Genomic DNA, 20,523 nt, shown 5'->3' on the forward strand with positions numbered 1-20,523 from the left:
ACAGTCGCTATCCAGTGGACGGTGCTGTGCTTGGTGAGCCGCAAGGAGGCCACAGGGGTGCCGGAAGTCGGATCCCTGCCAATTTAATATTGTCCCATCCTGAGGAAGGGTCATCAGTAGCAAACACTCAGAAAACCTCATTAACACAGAATTTCTTGGTGACAGATTCCTCTTAAGACAAATGAGTTGTCTTGATGTCTTATCCCTAAGGGTAGATTCACACAGTTTTCTGAAGGAGGTTTTAAACGACTGATTTTCCTGCATGATTTTCACCCAACGCCAGAAGTGGATTTAAAAAGAAACCAGAAATATAAAATATAAATAGAAAGGACTTCTCTTTACTTCTCTTTACTGATGAATCCACTTTTGGCTTTGGCTGAAAAAAATCTGCAGGGAAACTTGCCTCAAAACCTCCTTCAAAAAAAAAACTGTGTGAACCTACCCGAAGACACAAGCCTTCAGGCCGTATTGCTTTCTGTTCCTTGATATGTATAAGGTTTTCAGTAGCTATGTCTCTCTTGGTCAAACTATTATGCAACAGAAGTCTTGGTAAATATGTGACAAGATGTATCAGTTGAGCTTTTGTAACCATTCACTATAGTTTATATGGGTTTGGATTTTGGGCCCAGTGTACCGGTCCTCAGTGAGTGCAGAATGACCTCTATAGCTGTAGAGGAGGCTTCTTCTTACATTGTGATTATTATAAGGTAACCATAAATTAATCTCTGCCATAGTGTCATCGATGAGCTGTATCTCCTCCAAAGCATCAGCAAACTTGTGTTTGTTGGCGTTTGAAACTTCTAATAAGCAGCATGGTCACTTCCAACTGGAGGAATGAAAGTGACTGGAGAGAACGATTTCAGTCCACTTCAAGCAATTTATCGAGAGAAAATAAACTTTACCTTTAACTAATGTGCAGAAATCCTTATTTTTAGTGCGTTTGGATGTTTACACAGCTCAGCTAAAGTTAGAAGCAACAGCAAAAAAAAAAAACCCCTAGCTAGTGGTGACAATAGTTCAAAAACAGGAAATGTTATCCAAATGTGCATGCGGAACAGATGATGAGGATGGTGGTTACTGGAGTGGAAACTTCCATTCAGCCTGTTTTTTCCTTATTTGTTCACTTCTATATCAGTTTTACTTCCTGGACAACAATTTCCTAAAGTGCCACGGTAATTAACATGCATTTCATTTATTTGCATTTGCCTCGTCAACAATCCCTCCACTCTTGGCTTACTACTCGCGGTTGCTACCTCAAGGTCCTACAAATCATAATCATGTTTTCATTACATAAGTTCCATAAATCATAGTCTTGGCTTACATTACCTGAAATGGGAACATACGCTGATAGATTTACTGGTTTCCAAGTGTATGTATGTTCTGAGATGGGTCATCCAGGGCGAGAGCTGCTCTTATTCTCTCCTGTGGGTAAAAAGCCAGAAAATTGGAGGATGCTTTTAGTATTCTGGAGGTAACGTTCTGTAGACGTATTCAGGTCAATGGGTCATTAGAAACCACGGACTGCAACACAGATGTGGTTTATTTTCCACTGATCCGTAGAATAGAAAATTGATACGATTTTTTTTTTTTTGTGGTTTCGAGAACTGATGAACCACGTGTATATATATATACATAACGGCCTTTGTTTTTAAGTCTGCAGAACTGAAGTGGACTTATAAAGGCCTATGGTGTATGGTTACCTAAAAAAGAAACTGTAAGGGGCATTCAGAGCTGGGCATTTATGACCTGTAAACAGGTTATGCCATAAATGTCTACTAGGTGCAGGTCTCGCTCCTCCAGGCATGAAGGGGTGGAAGCGGTTGCAGAGCTCTCTCCATTCCCTTCAGCAGGACTTTGGATAATAGCTGCATGTACTTACTTGGCCATTTCCAGAGCTCCATAGCCACTTGTCCATTCTCAGCATCTCCGATGTATGCTGTAAATGTCCAGATGGGAAAACCCCATTAGGACTTGGCTTACACACACACTTTGTTTCGTTCTCAGCCGTTGCAGGACAACTTGCATGCTCGTCATTTATTTTTATTTCTTTTCCTGATTATTAGCTTGTGTCAGGACTGCTGGTCCCTGTCTAAATCCAGCTTTTCTAAATGTGCAGTGTAACTTGTTTTCTAAGCAAAGTCATCATTTTCTAGTTTTGCTTTCAGATGTGTTAGTTGTTTTTATTTTATTGTTTTTTTAATTTTAGGTAAAAACTAAACCAGACAGGCAAGATCAGTACTGCAGTCCTGAATATGTTACATCCAAAAATAGAAGCGTCGTAAGAATGCGAGATATTCTTCAGTTACAAAGAGTAATTTATGGGGAGTTTTGTGCAATCTGACAAAAACAGAGGCACTTTTGTACTATGATTAGCATGGGTGCTGATGTCAGTTTGCTTGTCTGGCATCACGCTTTATGCTACTATTAAACTCTTCTTTGTACTAGCAGCCAGAAGACCTTTGTATATCCCCTATTAAAGTGCACAGTTAGTAATTTGCTCCCCCCCCCCCCCCCCCCCATCATTCTCGTCTAATCTGTGCCAGTCCCAATGAGTGACTCATTTATCAAAAGGAACCAACATAAAGAATAGCAGGTGCTTATATACTAAAGTTAGCGGTTTAGTTATGTACAGCGCAAGGCAATTAGACATCTGAGGGAAGCACAACTCTGGAAAGAGTCATTTTGATGAGTAATCCAAACAATTCAAACTTTTTTTAAAAAATTTTCAGTGGGGAGGGGAAATAGAGGATGTAGTGAAAAGGATGACTATTTTGTAACGAGGTGATGTTTGGCCTCTGACACCAATTCAGAACCGCTCTCTGTTGTAAAGTTTGAGTTTCGTGTCACCAAATGAATATAACAGTATTAAAATGTCCAACTGGAATTCACTTTCTGAAGCATTCATGTTTTTGTGCTGTGTATTGGGAAGTATTCATTGTAATACCTCTCCCTCAAATGTAAATTTTCCTCTGGCAAAAGTGAGCTTTGTTCTCACCTTGCAGCTGCAATGTGACCTAAAACCCGTCTCCGTGTGGTTTTATGCCTTGCACCATGGCTGCAGCGCATAAGCTCAGCTTAAAGGGAACCTGTCATCAACTTTATGCTGACCTCAGTCACTGAGGGCAGCATAAATTAGTGACAGAAATGCTGATTTCAGCGGTGTGTCACTCATCAGCTAAAAGTAAGTAACCATTGCAGCCTGGGCCTGGAATAGAGTCAAATCTACCTGAGAAGAGTCCTGGTTATTCCTAATCTCCTGATCTCCCGCCCACCTGCTGACGATTGTCAGTTCTCTCCTAGAGAGAAAGGGAGAAAACTATATAGAAGACTGCCAGTCATCAGCAGGTGGGCAGGAGAACAGGAATTCATGAATAACCAGGACTCTTCTCAGGTGGCCATGACTCTTTTCCAGGCCCAGTCTGCAATGATTGTGATGTTGGTTCTCGGCAACCACTTACTTTTACCTTTATAAATGACAGACCGCTGAAATCAACTCACCTGTCTCTACTTTATGCCGCCCATACTAACAGCAGAATAAAGTGGATGACAGGTTCCCTTTTAAAATATGTTCCAGCCACAAATGATTTTTTTAGCTCCTAAGCCACAGATGCTCCTCAGGTTGCCAGTCACAGATGCTTGCTAGTACCAAGTCCACACCAGGGTTGCCAGCTGTCCTCAAGTTCCTATACAGGTCATGAACATTGGAGACTTTCCCCCCCAGTGTCCTCCAATAACTTGGAGTTTTTACAGGTTTTGATGGTAATAGTCATCATTTGTGAGATTACAGTGGGTGCTCCTGATGTGTTCATATCGGTATGATCCGCAACCTTCAGCACTCCAGCTGCTGTGAAACTACAATTCCCAACATACACACTTACTGCTTTTGTAAATCTCATAGAAGTGAAAGGAGGATTCTGGGAGTTGTAGTTTGAGAACAGTTGGCGTGCCAGAGGTTTCTGAACCCTGACCTATAGGCTTATATAATGTTTATGATTTGTTGAAGGGGTTTTCCAGGCTACAGATATTGATGATCTGTCCTCAGGATAGGTCATACATAACAGATCGGTGAGGGTCCCACACTACACTGTCACCGAAAAGCTATTTAAGGCCGCCGTGCCGCGGGGATACTACACTGTGTAGTTTCCAGTGCTGGCATACCAAAGCTTAGCTCCCATGGGAGCTGAGCTGCAGTACCCTAGCATGGCCACTACACTGTGTATAGAGCTGTCTGCCTCCAGCTCCATACACAGCATATTTTGCTGCACTGACAGCTAATCGTGGGGGTGCCAGATGTTGTACCTCCACAGATCGGGTATTGATGATCTATTCGGACAGATCAATATGTATAGCCCAGACATTACATAGGCCGTCCAGAAAAAAATCTGTTGGCAACTCTGGCTCATACTTACCTCCTGCACCGGCCTGGGCTTCTTTACTAGGGTTGCCCTATGGCTTATGTGGCCCTGGCACTTGTGTTTCTCTTCACTGATATCCTCATGATGGCTGTAGAACAGTTGGGGGTCTAACGTCTAGTTAGTATGTTACAATTTATCCTGATTAGCATTTGTATGTTTTTAACTTTAACTTTACAGGTAAGTTCAGGAAATCTGGGAGTCTTTGCTTACGTCTGAAGTAGCAATGATGGGTGCAAAATACTTTTCTATTCTTTGACCTATGGGAAAAATATTTTATTTGCATCTTTAGCCATGTCTCCTGGTGAGGATGTGTATAGGTGATTTACAACTGTCTTCATTCTCTTGTAGGCATGGAAGCGGAGGTGGTTTGTCCTTCGCAGTGGACGTTTGACAGGCGATCCCGATGTGCTAGAATACTACAAGAATGACCATGCTAAGAAGCCTATTCGTATCATTGACTTGAACCTTTGTGAGCAAGTTGATGCTGGACTGGTTTTCCCCAAAAAAGAATTTGAACATAGTTATATTTTTGATATCAAAACCATCGACCGAATATTTTATTTAGTGGCCGAAAGTGAAGACGAAATGAATCGGTGGGTTCGAAGCATATGTGATATCTGTGGATTTAATCCCACTGAAGAAGGTAAGGATAATGATTATGAATTGAAGCTATTTCTTGATCATCTCCGGGAATGCACACTTTGGAAGGGGAGAACTAGTATAGATGGTGTCTCATGTACTTTGCATCCTATTGTGCTAATAAGATTTCCTACTGCCCCCTTAGATGCCCCGATTGGAAGTGAGGCGGCTTTGCTGCCACTTTTGCCATTGAAATGGCAAGCGGGTATGACGAGATAGATCTGATCAGTGCTCGTTTTAAAGGGGTTGTCCAGGATAGGCCATCACGATCTGATCAGCCGGGGTCCCTCTGATCAACTGTCCTGCAGCTGGAACTACACAGCTCCGACCACTGCACTCCATTCGGCAGCACATCCCCTGTTGACATGTGACAAACAAACAAGTTTTATGCGCACATAAGTTTCAATCTGTCGCGAAATTGGCCACCTTTATTTGGAGCAATGAGCAGGTTAGACCAGGGCTACTCCTAGATTTTTATTTTTTGATGTTGTAGCGCTACAAAATAGATTTTTAGCTATCAGTCTACAGCTGCAGCCTGTAGTAGACTGAGTTGTATGCAATTTTGTTACTGCAGTCGTTGCTTGATTTCTCGAGTTAATGGGGTTTTCTGGGATTTTCGTATTAATGGCCTAACCTCAGGAGTCCAACTCCCAGCACCATCAATCAGCTGTATGAAGAGGCTACGACAGTCCATGAGGGCTAGGTGACGTCACTTTCATCCCTCACATGGCATAGGTATAGCTCAGTCCCATTCAAGTGAATGGGCCGAGCTGCGATACCAAACACAGTCGCTATCCAGTTGACAGCACTACTCTATGCACTACTTGATGATCTGCAGTCTCCTCAAACAGTTGATGGGAGAGGGTCTTGGAATTTGGACCCCTGCAGATCTCATATTGATGACCTATCCTGTTTGAGGAAGGTGCGGCACTCACTGGATCTCTGGTGAGTACCACGGCCATGGCCTTGCAGCTTATCAAGCACAGCTCTGTCCATTGGATATTGGCTGTGCTTGGTATTGCAGCTCAGCCCCAATCACTTGAATGGGACTGAGCTGCATATTGGCTATGTGACCATTGAATGTGAGGTCATAAAACCTAGGAAGAGGCCACAGTGCTCACCGGAGACTGGGAAAGTCCTGTCAATCAAGCTGAGTTGGGCAAGGAAAATCTGGAAGAGAGCTACCCACTGGACAGTTCCCTCCGTGCCCAGATCTTTTTTAAACTTTGAGGCAGATTTATGAAATTGTGTGAAAAAGAAACTTTGTTGCCCTACGCACCCAGTCACTTATCCACTCATTTTATACTTTGTTCTTGAAAAATGAAAGCTGCCCTGTGATTGGTTGTTATGGACAACAGACTATTTTGTTTTGCACTAGATTTGATAAATCTCCTCCATTGTTCTTTGTAATGTGGTAACCTGTTAGTATTTCATGCTACCTATCATAGGAGTTGCTAGGGTCTCAAGGGATTTGGGGCCCAAGCTACAATACGTATGTGTTAAAATTTCGATCGAATTCCCAGCCCCAGTGCTAAAGACATATTTAGATGGACATTACATTCAGTGTTATCACATATACAGGAGAATACAGCACCATACACATATTACATCCAGTGATGTCTCCTCTGATGTAGACGTTTTCCTGCCTCTTCTTCTGCTTTTGTCCCAAACAACACATTATGACTTCTTTCAGCCATGTCTCATCTCTGCAGAGTTTGCCACTCAGACATCTCAGGTTCCTCACTTTTCTATCATCCTCCCCCTTCATGGTGCCCCAACAGTGTTATCCTGCTGCTACCCATAATACTGTGCCTGTTATGTTCCCTACTGCCCTAAAATACTGTACTAAAAAAATAACAGTTCCATACAGAAAGTCCCTCAAAGTGCTCCCAATGGTCCCACCAATAATAATAATTCTATCCATGACTGCCTTCATTGGTAATAGTTCTCCTTGCAGAAATAATGCTCCCTGAGAGTAGACATTTTAGTAGTAGTGCCCTCCATATAATGCTCCCTCTCCTTGCTGCAAAAGATGGAATCGAGACAGGCCCACAGACTTTCTATTGAGCCCATCTCCTGCAGTAAGGAGAGACCTTGCACTATGTGAGCGCCTCTTTTGCCTCGTTCAAGTGATTGGTGAGGGTCCCAGCACTCAGACCCCCTACCGATCAAAACTTTTTTAATGTCACAGTGACGCATCAAAAGTTACACAACATTTGTGCAGGCAGTAAATCCATGTAAGCACAGCCTGAGGAGATCCTTGAGGCCTAGTAGTCAGGGTTTTAGAATCCTTGTAATCCGATTTTTATTTTTTATTTATATTTTCTTTTTCTGGTAAGGCAAACGGAATAAGGCCTCATGCACACGAAAGTGAATAATGGCCTTGTGACTGCCTTCTAAGGCCATTTTTAGCACCAATGAAAGTCTATGGGGCTATTCACATGGCCGTTCTTTTTAAGGCCAGTGAATAGCGTTCGTCCAAAAATAGGACATGTCCTATTTTTGGCAGTTTTCACGGTCAGAAGGACCCATTGAACTCAATGGGACCGTTTTTAACGGCTGATTGACAGAAGTGCACCCGTCTAATGGCCGTTAAAAACGGGTACACTTTACCCAGGCCATTTAGCGGTTAAAAAAAAAAAAAAACTCACCTCATTTACTTGCTCGCAGTGCGGCAGTCTCTTCTCTCTTCATTGAGCAGGACCTGCCGAAGGACATGCGATATGAGTGGTGACGTAACCACGTGGGAGCGCGCAGTGACGTCATCGCGCACCTTTGGCAGGTCCCGTTCTGTGAAGAAAGAAAAGACTGCTGCAGCGCGAGCAAGTGAATAAGGTGAGGTTTTTGTTTTTGGCTGTGCGACACTATGGGGGCATTATTTAAGATGGGGCTGTAAAAAAAAAAAAAAAATTCACACACTATGGGGGACATTATTTTACCAGGGGGCCTACATGGGGGACATTATTAAAGCTGGGGGTGGTAAAAAAAAATTCCTACACTATGGGGGACATTATTTTAGCTGGGGCCTACATGGGGGACATTATTAAGGCTGAGGGCGGTAAAAAAAAATCCTACACTATGGGGGACATTATTTTAGCTTGGGTGTTCTCAGAAGGTTGTTCTCTAAAAATAACTGCCAATCAAATTCATCCATTTTTCATGTCCGTTTTAAACGGACGTGAAAAACTGATGCAAAACGTACACACGGCCAGAAAATTGAAGCACACACTGATGCAAAATGGCCATGAAAAACTGACTGTGTGTCAGTTTTTTTTTTGTTTGTTTTTTCCACGTGTGCGTGTAGCCTAATGGAGGCATTAAGTAGATGTGCGCATTAATCTCTGCTTCATACACATGGTTAACACAGAAAAAAATAAATAAATTTGTGCAGTCTGTATTCTTTGTCACCGCCATTTTTTGACATGTGTGAAGCAAATGGTTAGTGTTGGCAGGATACAATTATCACCATGAAAGTAACAATCTCGCCTTTGTCATATATGCATTTAAAGGGCCAGCACACTGCTAATATGTACTTGAACAGACTGTGTATAACTAGGTTATTCTCTCCACTGCAGGCTGCCAGTCCTCCACCATCCGTGCCAGCCACTGACTTGTTTTAGGAATCTGTACCAGTCTCTCTGGACAGTCACTTGTTTGTATGTGCAATAGACGGTATAAAAAGCTGTCTCTAGGCGGACTCTGGTCCTTTTGTCTTTCGTACATGATTTTTGCGTAGGAAAGCTCCAGCAGGGCGCCGATGCTAAAGACCTGAAACGTCAATTATCATATCGACGTAAGGGGGAGTTCACATCACTGATCCGTCAGAAGAACGGAAATAAAAAACAGGATCCTGGATCCACTGTCAGATGTGCTGTGTTTTTTTTTTTAGTTTTTTTTTAAGTCGGTGGTGGTGGGTGGGGGAGAGAGTCAGGAAATGGCTCAAACTGATGCCAAATGTGCATAACAACCTTCACAGACCAACTGAGAGTGACAAGTCATTCAGAAAATGTTGATATGAAATCTCTGTGTATGGCAAGCCTTAGGCCTAGTTTGCCCAGGGCAGATTTAGTCTAGTTCTCACATGCCTATAATCCAGGACTGGGGCCATAAAAAGAGGCAGAGTCCACTCCTGATCTGGTTTGGAAAAAGCATACATAACGGAGCTCTCCATATCTGCAGTGTAGAGAAGAAGGCCTTGATAAATATGTCATTACAAAGGTAAAGGTAAGCTCTGGATGTGTACAGTTGTAAGGCAAACATCCTTTCTATTGTGGAGAAATGAAAGGCTGCATTCCTGGACCTTTCTCGCTGGCAAAAGCTCCAGCAGCATCCTATTATAACACGCCGCTGTCTAGCTGCTTGTCAGAACATGCTGTCTATGGGAACTTGCTGTTCATAGTTCTTTTTTGTTTGCTTCTGTAGATGTGAAACCTCCCAATGTTCCTGCGCAAGCCCCCATCGAGATTCCTATGACCGCAGGTTTAGAAGTCAACACTCACTCACACCATGGTCAACTCCCCCAGCCCTACCAACTTCTCAACGTACCACCCTTAGAATCTGCGAACAGCCACGAGGACCCTCCAGACTATTTACTGCTAATCAACTGCCAAAGCAAGAAACCAGAGCCATCAAGGTAAATGTTTCTCTCTCTTAAGCATCAGCAGGACAACTGGGATGAGCCGCACATCTGCAATAGGCTTCCATTTCAAGAACATGGCCCCAAGATGAATGGAAAGCAAGCTGTGCATGTGCTGCCATCCCTCCATGGGACTTCAGCTATTTTCAGAATTCCTGTAGCAGTGAATGGAGAGGATGCGTGCGGGGCCCTGTTCTTGTGAGGACCTGCACCTATCAAACATTTATGGCATAACCTATATATATGCCATAAATGTTGAGATGGGAAAACCCCTTTCATTCATACAGATAGATATCGAAGTAGACATTTCTAAAGGTGACAGAGGGGTTCAAATATCTGAAGTAACCTACATGTTTAGGCTGTGCTTGTATTTACGTTGGAGGCTACATCCCTCACAGATTCCATCAAAAATGCTGGCCAAAATAGCGCAGCATGCAGCACTATTTTGTCCGGTAAAATGATAAACCCCAATATAATCAATGTGGTCCACTGGTCGCTGTTCCTTTTGTGATGAATCCGGCACGTGTGACTGAGCAGAACAAAGAAATGAACAGCGCAGTTGTGAGCCTAGCCTTGTTATGCTGACCTGGCCACAGTTTGGCGATTAGGTTTTGTTGATGACCAAAAGATTTGACATTTCTTCTGTTGGTCCATGAAGTCGGAGTTGCTAGAGGTTATAGGTGATAGATATGATGCATGGGAAATGTTCACAGCTGTTCCAGCCTTTATGCTGCCCGTACTCATTAGATGTTGACAGATCCCATCAGATTGTCAGAACCCACAGCAGGGACTCAATTCAAGTAAGTATGGGGTGTAATGTGGGTGTATTTTAGTGTCCATATTATGGCGGAAATTCCTACCTTGACTGTCGGTTTCATGAGTCAAACTTGCAGCATCCTAGGACTATTACAGACACTAATATATGCACACATTAAAGACGCCTAAAGCTGGCCATGCACTTAAGAAAAATATTTGCTGAGCCTGCTAATTTCAGTTGCACCAAACGACCATCTAATGTGTATGGAAGCCTCCTGACCCCCTAACCACAGATGTCAAGGGATATAAATCCATGTCCAACAAGCCTACCTTTATCAGTGCATATCGTGTCAGCATTCTTCCAGCATATTTGTAAGAGGGACTCCTGGTGCACTCCATATGTTAGTGTACTACATGGACAGTCATAGATCTGAATGGCCACCATTTAATACTGCATGGCTCGTTGATGGTAGTGTTCTCCATTATGGGTTGCTAGAAGACAGCAAGTTTTATTCTAGGAATGGGATAGTTGTAAGGGTTCTCCGTGAGGGTATAGTTTTTTTTTCTTTGCTTTTTTTTTCATTTGATTCCCAAAGTTTGTTAAAGGGGTATTCCGATTGTGACATGAGAGGGGATAACTACTAGATCTGTGGGGTCCCACTGTGGAACTCCCCCAATCATGAGACCAGAGACCTTGCACACCTTGTGGCTTCACAAAATGAATGGAGCAGCAGGTCGGACATGTTCACTGCTGATCCGTTTATCTCTACGGGAGTTCTGCAGGCAGCGGAGTATACCTGTTTCCAGAACTCCCATCCAGATGAATGGAGCAGCAGTGCACATGTCTGGCCTGTCACATCCCCAAGGGGTGCGGTATCTTCCCTTCTCATGATCAGTGGGGGTCCAGTTAGGATCTCATGGATCTAATAGTTAGCCTCTATGCTATGGATAGGGGATAACTTGTCACAACTGGAATACCATTAACCTGCACATGGACCACTATATTAGCACCTCATTAAAGGACACAATTATTCACTGAGATCTTTGTGAAAGTTAATACATTATAAACCACTGAAATTCTGGAGACATTGAGAGCTTCATTGTCCTCCCCTTTACACGGGCTTAGGATCAGGGAACAAATGTTTGCAGGAGTGCTTGTTCCCAATAATTGCCCCACTTTAAGGTTCTGTCGGTTGTGGCACATAAAATAATTGCTGGCTGTACATTGTCCTGTGTAAATAGGGATCTGCTGCCAGCAAACAATAAATCTGTGCAGGATCAAATGATCACAGTAACGATCGTTTGTTCCAGTACAGAAGTGCAGCTATCTCCTCGGCTCAGGAAACAGGCAATTATTGGGAATGTGTGGTTGGTTCCTGATACTTGCCTGTGCATTGGCCCTTGTATAAAAGGGCCTTTAGCGTATTCTTCCATTGCTGGTACAGTTACCTCATGGTGTCCATACACTTGCAATAGCTTTTTTACCAAATGCTGGACTATCAGCCAGTCCTACCAAAATGGTGGGTTCGGCTGACAGTATTAGAATGTGATTCATGGCTTTAGTTCCAGATAAGAGGGCCACAGCAATACATATCTTATACAAGAAGAAATTTATGGTGTTCTTTTCATTCCTATGCCATTTTGTTAATAAATCAGACGTGGGTCATCGTCTCTCGCATCAGAGGAGGATTATCTACTTCTTGAAGATTTTGAAAGCAAAAAGATGTCCTGGCAGTGAGTGTGTGGTTCATGTAATGCCAAATGCACTTTGCATGGTATTGTGATTGACTCGCACGAATATTTTGGATTGAAAATTTAACCCTGAACTTTGCAGACATGACATGTCTTACTGTGGATGTGTGTGGTTTTCAGAAATCCGGTTATTGAAATGCATCACCCTTTACGTTTATTACTCACTGTTGCTTCATTGGTCTTTAAGGGCATGCAAATATATAGAGCTATGTTTTATGTTTATCATGTTGGATGTTTTTCTTTTTTTTTTTTTTTATCATTTACATTGGGCATCTAACAATATAATGACATCTAAAGCCAATTAACCTGATAATTTAACCCATCACAAGAAAAATACTAAGAAATAACTTAAATATATAAGAATGGTGCTTATACACTCTGACAAAAAAATAATGCACCAATGACTGCAATGGATCCATGAACCGCCTTTTGTATCATTTGCGGAACTGCCACACAGATGCATTATGGAAAGATAGAACATGTCCTATACTTCACAGGACTCAATGAATAAGTCATCCGTATTTTGCTGTGTCAGTGTATCCTAACTTGTATTTTATTCATTCACATCTCTCCATCCTCCGCTGGTGGTCTTAGTATAAGTGTGTATACAGCGAGAGCTGTCACTCAAACTGACAGGAGGAATGCACAAGGTTCTATCAGTCTGCTCTGTGACATGCCGCTGGAAGGTCAGATTCAGCCTGCATATTCAGTGTGAAATGTTCCCTTTAAGGGCATTTATACACCATTAGAAATATTTGTTATTAAAAGAAATATAACCTTTTATTTCTCCACTATTGTGTATGGTTTTCCAGCTCCTCTGCGATATCTTCATAATGGTCACCATAACCAGGGATGCGCATATGTAACCCTAAAGTATTAATATTTTGATACAACGTAGCATAAAAGGTTATATAGAATAGATGTCATGGACACTAGGTTACCGCTATGTCTAGTAAACACTAGGAAGACCTCGATCCTGTATTCCAGACATTATTAATCTATTTACCATTGTGGACATCAGATTTTAACTAGTGAAGCTGCCCGTACACAAGGCGGTTCACAGCGGCATAGACATACGTGTCACCTCCTATTGGCTATGGCGCTCCTGTAATTTCCAGGTGGGACCCGGCAGTTAGCGGTGATCCGTGTGCGTAGTCCACTGCTGGACCAGATCGTGTACAGGCAGCTGAAATCTGCTTGCACTAACGTGTTGTCTAATTACCTAAAATATATGGCATCTTAATAATAATCCTCATGCGTATTTTTTCTTCTGTGCTGTCTCCTTACTGAATTAGATTAAAAAAAAATCTATTTTATATTAATGAAGCCAGTGATATGCCAGATATTTCTGTGTCTGGGGCAGATTGTGCTCTGACCCACTTTAAAGAGGATCTATCGTTAAATAGAAAACAGACATTCTTCCGCCTGCCCCATAGAAGTTGGTTTTTGTTCCAGGTATAAATTGCCAGCTGTATTTAAAATGCCAGTGTGAATTGCATCTAATTAGTGCTCGTTCTGTCTTTTGTTTTATTTTATTTTTTGTTATCGAAGTAAAGCCATGGCCTAATAGCACTTTGTTCCAGCAATAGATGTTTTTTTTTTATCCTCTGCAAATCCAGTTTATTTGGTATGCAAATGAGCCAGTAAGGTGCCCAGAGGAGCGTCACTCTTGCAAGAAGGAGCCCAGACACGCCCCCTGCTAGTGCCCAAGCCCACCCTCATGCTGGGAGCAGGGAAAAGGGTGTGATGTAGGAGGGGTGGGTGGAAACATTGTGCCTGGGCTCCCTCCTGCAAGAGTGACGCCCCTCTGGGCACCTTACTGGCTCATTTCCATTCCAAATAAACTGGATTTTCAGAGGATAAAAAACATTGATCCGTCATGGCCAAGTTAAAGATAATACAACCAGATCCGTTCATAACGGATGCAGACGTTTGTATTATCAGGTACGGAAGCGTTTTTGCAGAACCCTGCCGGATCCAGCCAAACCGCTAGTGTGAAACTAGCCTAAGTGCTATTAGGCTATGGCTTTACTTCAGTAGCGATTATCCTGGTGACAGATTTCCTTTAAATGAATGACAAGGCACTTTTTAAGTGCCATTGTGGTGTTTTTTTTTTTACTTAACATGCAGTTTTTATTGTGTATGTATGCTATTTTTTATGGCTTTTTTTTTTTTCTACAGTCTTTTTTGGCATATAATTTCATTTATTTTTGCTGGCGTTTAAAAAAATTACAAATTGTGGGATTCAACGTTTAATCTTCGAACAACGTGATTTTTAAAGCGAAAAACTCCACTAAAACACATTGCAATTTCACACTATGGAAGCAAAATGCTCATAAAAATTCCATTGTTTGAGCATGTTGTGTTTTAGGGGTGAAAAAAAAAAAAACATAAACATAATACACTGCATACAAAGCATTTTTATTTAAATATACATTTTATAGTAACAGCCTACGGTGCAAATCAAAAATGCCACATTTAAAAAAAAAAATGCTGTCCCTATAAAACCAGGTTAAGCTCTCCTAAAGTAAGCTTTGTTCACAGGTCTGTTTTGTAAGCGAATATATACTTGTTGGAATCTGAAAATGAAACTGCACGGAATTCATGTTTTCTGCCTATTTTCCCCATTTGGATTTCTGGCAGTGAAATTGAGGGACATACAATCTATGATTAGGAAACTATTGTTCTCAAGTTCACTGATATTTCACATTTGGTGACCCAGATATGGCAGTAGTTAGGACCCTGCAACTTTTCTCAACATACAGTAAGTGAAATGTGGAAAATACACTGAATTGATTCTCCGAAATGTTCTGTGGATCCTAAGGAATAAGGCAGAAGGTTTCTTTTAATTGGACACAGCACATCAGAAATTGGGTTCATACGTACTAACTTGTAATGTCGCTCATCAGTTTTGGATTCAGGATAGTTATGGCGTTCTCCTATTCAGCTCAAAGGCTATGGACACCTTCTGGCAATTTTTTTTTAATATGATTGTATTTTACCTATTTTGTTATCGTTTTTTTTATTTTCAATTTATCTTTTAAATTAAAAATGTTCAGCCTTTTCTGAGATAAGAGGATCAAAAATCATTCTGTTTGGAAGCTGTTGCAGTCTGTCTTATTTGAATCCCGTCATCTGACGGCTCATGTATAGCTCTTATTCTCTGATCTCCTATAGCTCAGTTCTTATCAAATTGATAAGATTATGACTTAAGAGGTCAGGAGACCAGATTCAAAGAAAAACAGTCTATGACAGCTTAGAAACAAACTGATTTTTAACCCTTGCATCTCAGAAACTTTTGAACATTTTTAATAAAGACCAATTTAAAGAACAAGTTTTCAACCAAATTGGGTAAAATGCAATCATAAAAAGTGCCGCCGAAGGTGTCCATAGCCTTTTAAACACTCTTTTGGAGATGATTGTAAATAATTAACTATATCTGTTCCCTGTTTAGATGTCATCCAGAATCTGCGAAATCGGTACCATCTGAAACAGACTGCAATGACAACGTTGCTACTCATAAGAGCTCCTCAGCACACAAGCACACCTTGAATGGATATTTCCAGCAATCTAGTGTATATGACTCTCCATCCCGTGCTGGATCCTGCTCCGACTCTAGTAGTTTGTATAACCTGCCAAGAAGCTATTCCCAAGATGTATTACCAAAAGCAGTGTCTCCTTCTGGTACAGATGTGGATGGGGATCAGAGTGTTTTTAATATGTCCGGAGCATCCCTCTTGGAATCCCAGCTAAGGCATATGTCCGTAAGCTATGACATTCCTCCCAGCTCAGGAAGCACTTATCAGATACCCCGGACTGTACATGAAAACTCTTTAGGGCAGTCTACATCAAAGTTAGAGACTATTGCAGACGTCCCTCCACCAAGACCACCAAAGCCTTATTATTCTTCTGAACGCTCCCCAGCAGAGCACAGTTTAACCCGCACTGCCTCAGAGACTGACAGCAACTACTGTGTCCCTACAGGAGGAATGGCCACATCTCGTAGTAACACGGTTTCTAGTTTAGAATTACATAAATATAGGAAAGGTAAGATTTGTGTGTTTTATTTAAATGAAGAAATGTAACATTTAGTCTGGAACACTGTAAGCTTTGTGTGTGGCTGTGCTTTGAAGCAACATTTATGGCTCAAAAATAGATATAAGGGATACATTTATTTTCTTTCATAACCAGGTATGATACATTTAGGCCCCTTTCACACGAGCGAGTATTCCGCCCGCGGGTGCAACGCGTGATGCGAACGCCTTGCGCCCCCACTGAATCTGGACCCATTCATTTCAATGGGGCTGTGTACATGAGCATTTATTTTTTTTCCACGCATCACTTGTGCGTTGCGTGAAAATCGCAGCGTGTTCTATATTCTGAAGTGAATGGGACTGCTTGAAAATCACATTTGCAAGCAAGTGCGGGTGCGAAGCGTTTTTCACGGATGGTTGCTAAGAGATGTTTGTATACTTTCAGTTTTTTTTGGTTTTGTTTTTTATCACGCGAGTGAAAAATGCATCAATGCGCATTTCACCCACGCGATAAAAACTGAATGCAATCGCAGGCAAAACTGAATGAACTTGCTTGCGAAAACGCACATTTTTAACAGAAAGCATCCGGACCTAATTGGTATCACTCGTCTGCAGGGTGCCTTATGCTTTCTCTACAAATACTGCATCTCAGATACACTAGATGTATGACCGGAAGCCACTCTTCACCAACAGCAATGACAGACTGATGGCCTCTGTCACACTTTTCTAAGCGAGCAAACAATGTCCCGGGTTATAACAGACGATATATCTTTCAACATATCAAGTTTAGAAAAGTCCCCCTGTTCTTACAAAGACAAACTTCATGCATTTAAACTTGGCTCCGTTTTATCACCCATCAGTAATTTAATATTACCATGTTTCTATGAAAGAAAATCACTGCTTGGTTTTTGTCCCGACGCGTGTGCCCTTGTGTCAGACTGCATTTCTTCTTCATAGCAACCAATAGGGGCATTATCTAAAGCATGTCAGTATGTCTTGTGGGGGGGATCTGGGATTTCACCCCCTATATTTTAATATGTAAAAAAATAAGTTGTGGAATTAAAAGGAGAAAAATAATATATATATATATATATATATATATATATATATATATATATATATATATATTAGTGCTCCATCATATACCAGTGTAGAATGCCACCATATGGGAGTTCTTAGATCAGTCGCACCAAGTGTCACACCCCCCCCAATGTCTTGGGTGAATGGTTGTCCCCTGCCCATCACAGAGCCATCAGTGTGAATACCCTATTTTTAGATGCCATTTCCAATACTATATCAATGGACTTTCCCAGTCAACCATCTACACCACTGAGGTTAATAATTTTTCCCTATTTCTTCATATTAAACAATATAACCAATTTCATATATCTGTATTTCTAGATATGAGCTCTCAGGAGTTGTATGATGTCCCACGTCCTTTCCCCAGCGATAGATCCAACTCACTTGAGGGCTTTCATTTTGTAAGTAGCTGCATTCTCCATAGTGGACACCACATGCTGTAAGTATGCTTTAAAGTGTCGTCATTCAATGTTTTACCTTATTCTTTTAGAAAAGCAGAAGCATCTTGACGATGGGAAGTTACTCCACAGAGGAATTAGATGAAAACTATGTTCCTATGAACCCCAATTCTCCTCCTCGGCAGCATTCCAACAGCTGCACAGAACCTATCCAAGAAACCAACTATGTCCCCATGACGCCAGGCACGTTTGATTTCTCCGCATTTGGGATGCAAGTTCCACCTCCAGCTCACATGGGGTTTAGATCCAGTCCGCAGACCCCACCGAGGAGGTCTGTACCCTCCACGGACTGTGAGCCTCCACCTGTGGATAGAAATCTGAAACCTCACAGAAAAGGTAGGTTGGGATTACAGCACGAACTGCTGCTTACTGCCGCCTCTAATGAGCAATATTACCAAATGTTGCTAAAAGTTTAACCTGCTTTCTTAAGAGCAACTAAAGACTGGTGCTGATGGTCTGGTGTGTAAAGGTGCTACTGGAATCTAATGCAGAAAGTCTCAAAACTAACATTTTTGTTGGTCATTTTCTAGTGTGATACAGTTGGGTCCACAGTAACCCCTCATTCTTGTAAAGTACTGTACCCTCACGGGAAGCTGTGTGTTTGTGCTGATATAGCTGACTGTTTAAAGGCATCCTTTTATTTTTTTAGTTTCCTATATGTCATTTTAGCCATACGGGATTGGATCTGTTCCTCTAGAATATAATCAACCACATTCTAGATCTACTATAGTCTATAAATGTCATAAAATAGTAAATGCACAAAATCATAGCTTATTGAAAATGGGATATCGACCGACCCCTTTTAAATTTACAGTCACCCATGCCTGGGTGTAATGCTTTAAGTTGCATCGATAGAGCGGTCAAAAAGAGATCCCCAAAAACAATCATCCTTGTTTGGGTTTCCCTATAGGATCTCTCATTTTATGTGAAATCTTTTGGTTCTTGCAGTTTGACTTTGCTAAAAGTTTATGTAACGTTAACATGATCCAACAGTCTAGAGGAGAGCGAGCCATTGTGTGCCTTCCTCTGTTTGACCCACTGACATGATAAATGAGGAACCACAGGATGAGATAACTGTAACCCATCTGTATATCCTACTAATTCTGTATCTTCCTTCATAAAACTCGTGTGTCTGTCTGCATTGCTCAAGAAAGTTGTTTAAAACACAAGCTGCTCCTTTCTAGAGGTAATCTGGTAACATACTAACGTATATCCCATGTGTATAGGCTATTTGCCTTATCCTAGCTAAACTGGTTAAGGCTTCATGCACACGACCATGTCCGTATTTTGATTCGGAAACCACAGACCCACAAATTATGGATACCTTCCATGTGCATTCCATATTTCTCTCACTCCCATCAAGAGAAAATGACTATTCTGGCCCACAATCTGGACAAGAATAGGACATGTCTGCTATCCACAATTATCCGAATATCGCACCTGTGAGGTGCCGTACATTTCTGTCTTCATTCAGAAATTTCATGACGATGAGGCAGGGTTTTTAGGCAGATTTTTAACTGCATTTTTGTTTTCTGACCCATAGAGTTGCATTGCAACACCGCACTGTAGCCTTTGCTATTAAAATCTGTAGCTACAATTTCCTGTTCCTATGTGGATGCTTTTTGTGTCAGTAACTGAATATAGCCATAGAAACTCTACTGATGGATGAATGATGCTTTGACAATAATTATTTATACTTATTTTAAATAAAAGTGGTGAGATAAGTGATGAAAAGTTAAAGGGGTTGTCTGCTCTGTGTATATTGATGACCTATCCTCAGGAAAAGTCATCAATAGCAGATCGGTGGAGATCCAACACCCGGTACAAGCGTGGCCTTCTCTTCACTGTTTACCTGTTCGCCGTCACAACCGCAGCAGTGAGCAGATGTAATTACAGCTCAGCTGTGCCATTCACTTCAACGGGACAGCTCCTTCCTATTTAAGTGAATACTACAGAGCCATACCCATAGAAGTGAAAGAGACTGCTTAGATGTCGGACCCCGCCAATCTGATATTGATAAGCTATCCTGAGGATAGGTCATCAATATAAATAAAGCGGACAAACAACCACCTGTCAGATTCCCAGATGGCAGGTGTACAAGGAATGTATAATTAGGCCTTCATGCGTTCCTATACATAATCAGTCCCATTAGATGACTTCAGTGGAAATGTGAGATTGCACTCATTCCCTTCCTCCACTCGATCTGTTTTATGCTCATTCTTAGGGCTCATGCACACGACCGTATGACCTCCGAGACATACGGTCTGTGAGCGGGCCATCTGTCCTGGAGCGGCATACATCGTGCGCACAGCATCATAGGTTACTATGATACTGTGTGCATCGGGCCGCCCGCGGGGCTATTGTCCCCGCACTCATATGGTCATATGAGTGCAGGACAGTAGTCCCGCAAGCAGCCCGATGCGCACAGTATCATAGTAACCTATGATGCTTTGTACTCCATTGCGCACGATGTATGCCGCTCCGGGACATATGGCCCGCTCACAGACCGTATGTCTCGGAGGGCATACGGTCGTGTGCTTGAGCCCTTACTCAGATTCGTCTTTTGGATTGAAGCAGCTTGTGTTCTTCACACTGACTTGTCAGAACACGTGTTTTATGGAAGGATAGCGCCCTGCTTATTCTGTTATACCTGCAGTTGTATTGTACTAGTAAAGCTTGCGTGTTACTTCCATGTTCATGTTGTGGTTTAAATTGGGTGAGCGTGCTTTGCTTCCCATTTGCACAACATTATT

The 20,523-nt window shown here is 41.9% G+C and overlaps 1 protein-coding gene across 5 annotated transcripts in view; it reads left to right on the top strand.

The window, feature by feature from the left end:
• GAB1 (GRB2 associated binding protein 1) overlaps positions 1 to 20,523 on the top strand; it is a 94,841-nt gene that overhangs the window by 52,768 nt on the left and 21,550 nt on the right. For 3 of the 5 annotated variants that reach the window (XM_040418495.1, XM_040418499.1, XM_040418497.1), the window contains exons 2-7: positions 4,764 to 5,058; positions 9,477 to 9,687; positions 12,103 to 12,180; positions 15,653 to 16,245; positions 17,634 to 17,713; positions 17,803 to 18,106. In XM_040418495.1, the coding sequence (XP_040274429.1) occupies positions 4,764 to 5,058; positions 9,477 to 9,687; positions 12,103 to 12,180; positions 15,653 to 16,245; positions 17,634 to 17,713; positions 17,803 to 18,106 (1,561 nt within the window). The remainder of the gene's footprint in view (positions 1 to 4,763; positions 5,059 to 9,476; positions 9,688 to 12,102; positions 12,181 to 15,652; positions 16,246 to 17,633; positions 17,714 to 17,802; positions 18,107 to 20,523) is intronic. The other 2 variants (XM_040418498.1, XM_040418500.1) reach the window with 1 other exon arrangement.

Source organism: Bufo bufo, chromosome 2, assembly GCF_905171765.1.
Source record: "Bufo bufo chromosome 2, aBufBuf1.1, whole genome shotgun sequence".
Taxonomy (NCBI): domain Eukaryota; kingdom Metazoa; phylum Chordata; class Amphibia; order Anura; family Bufonidae; genus Bufo; species Bufo bufo.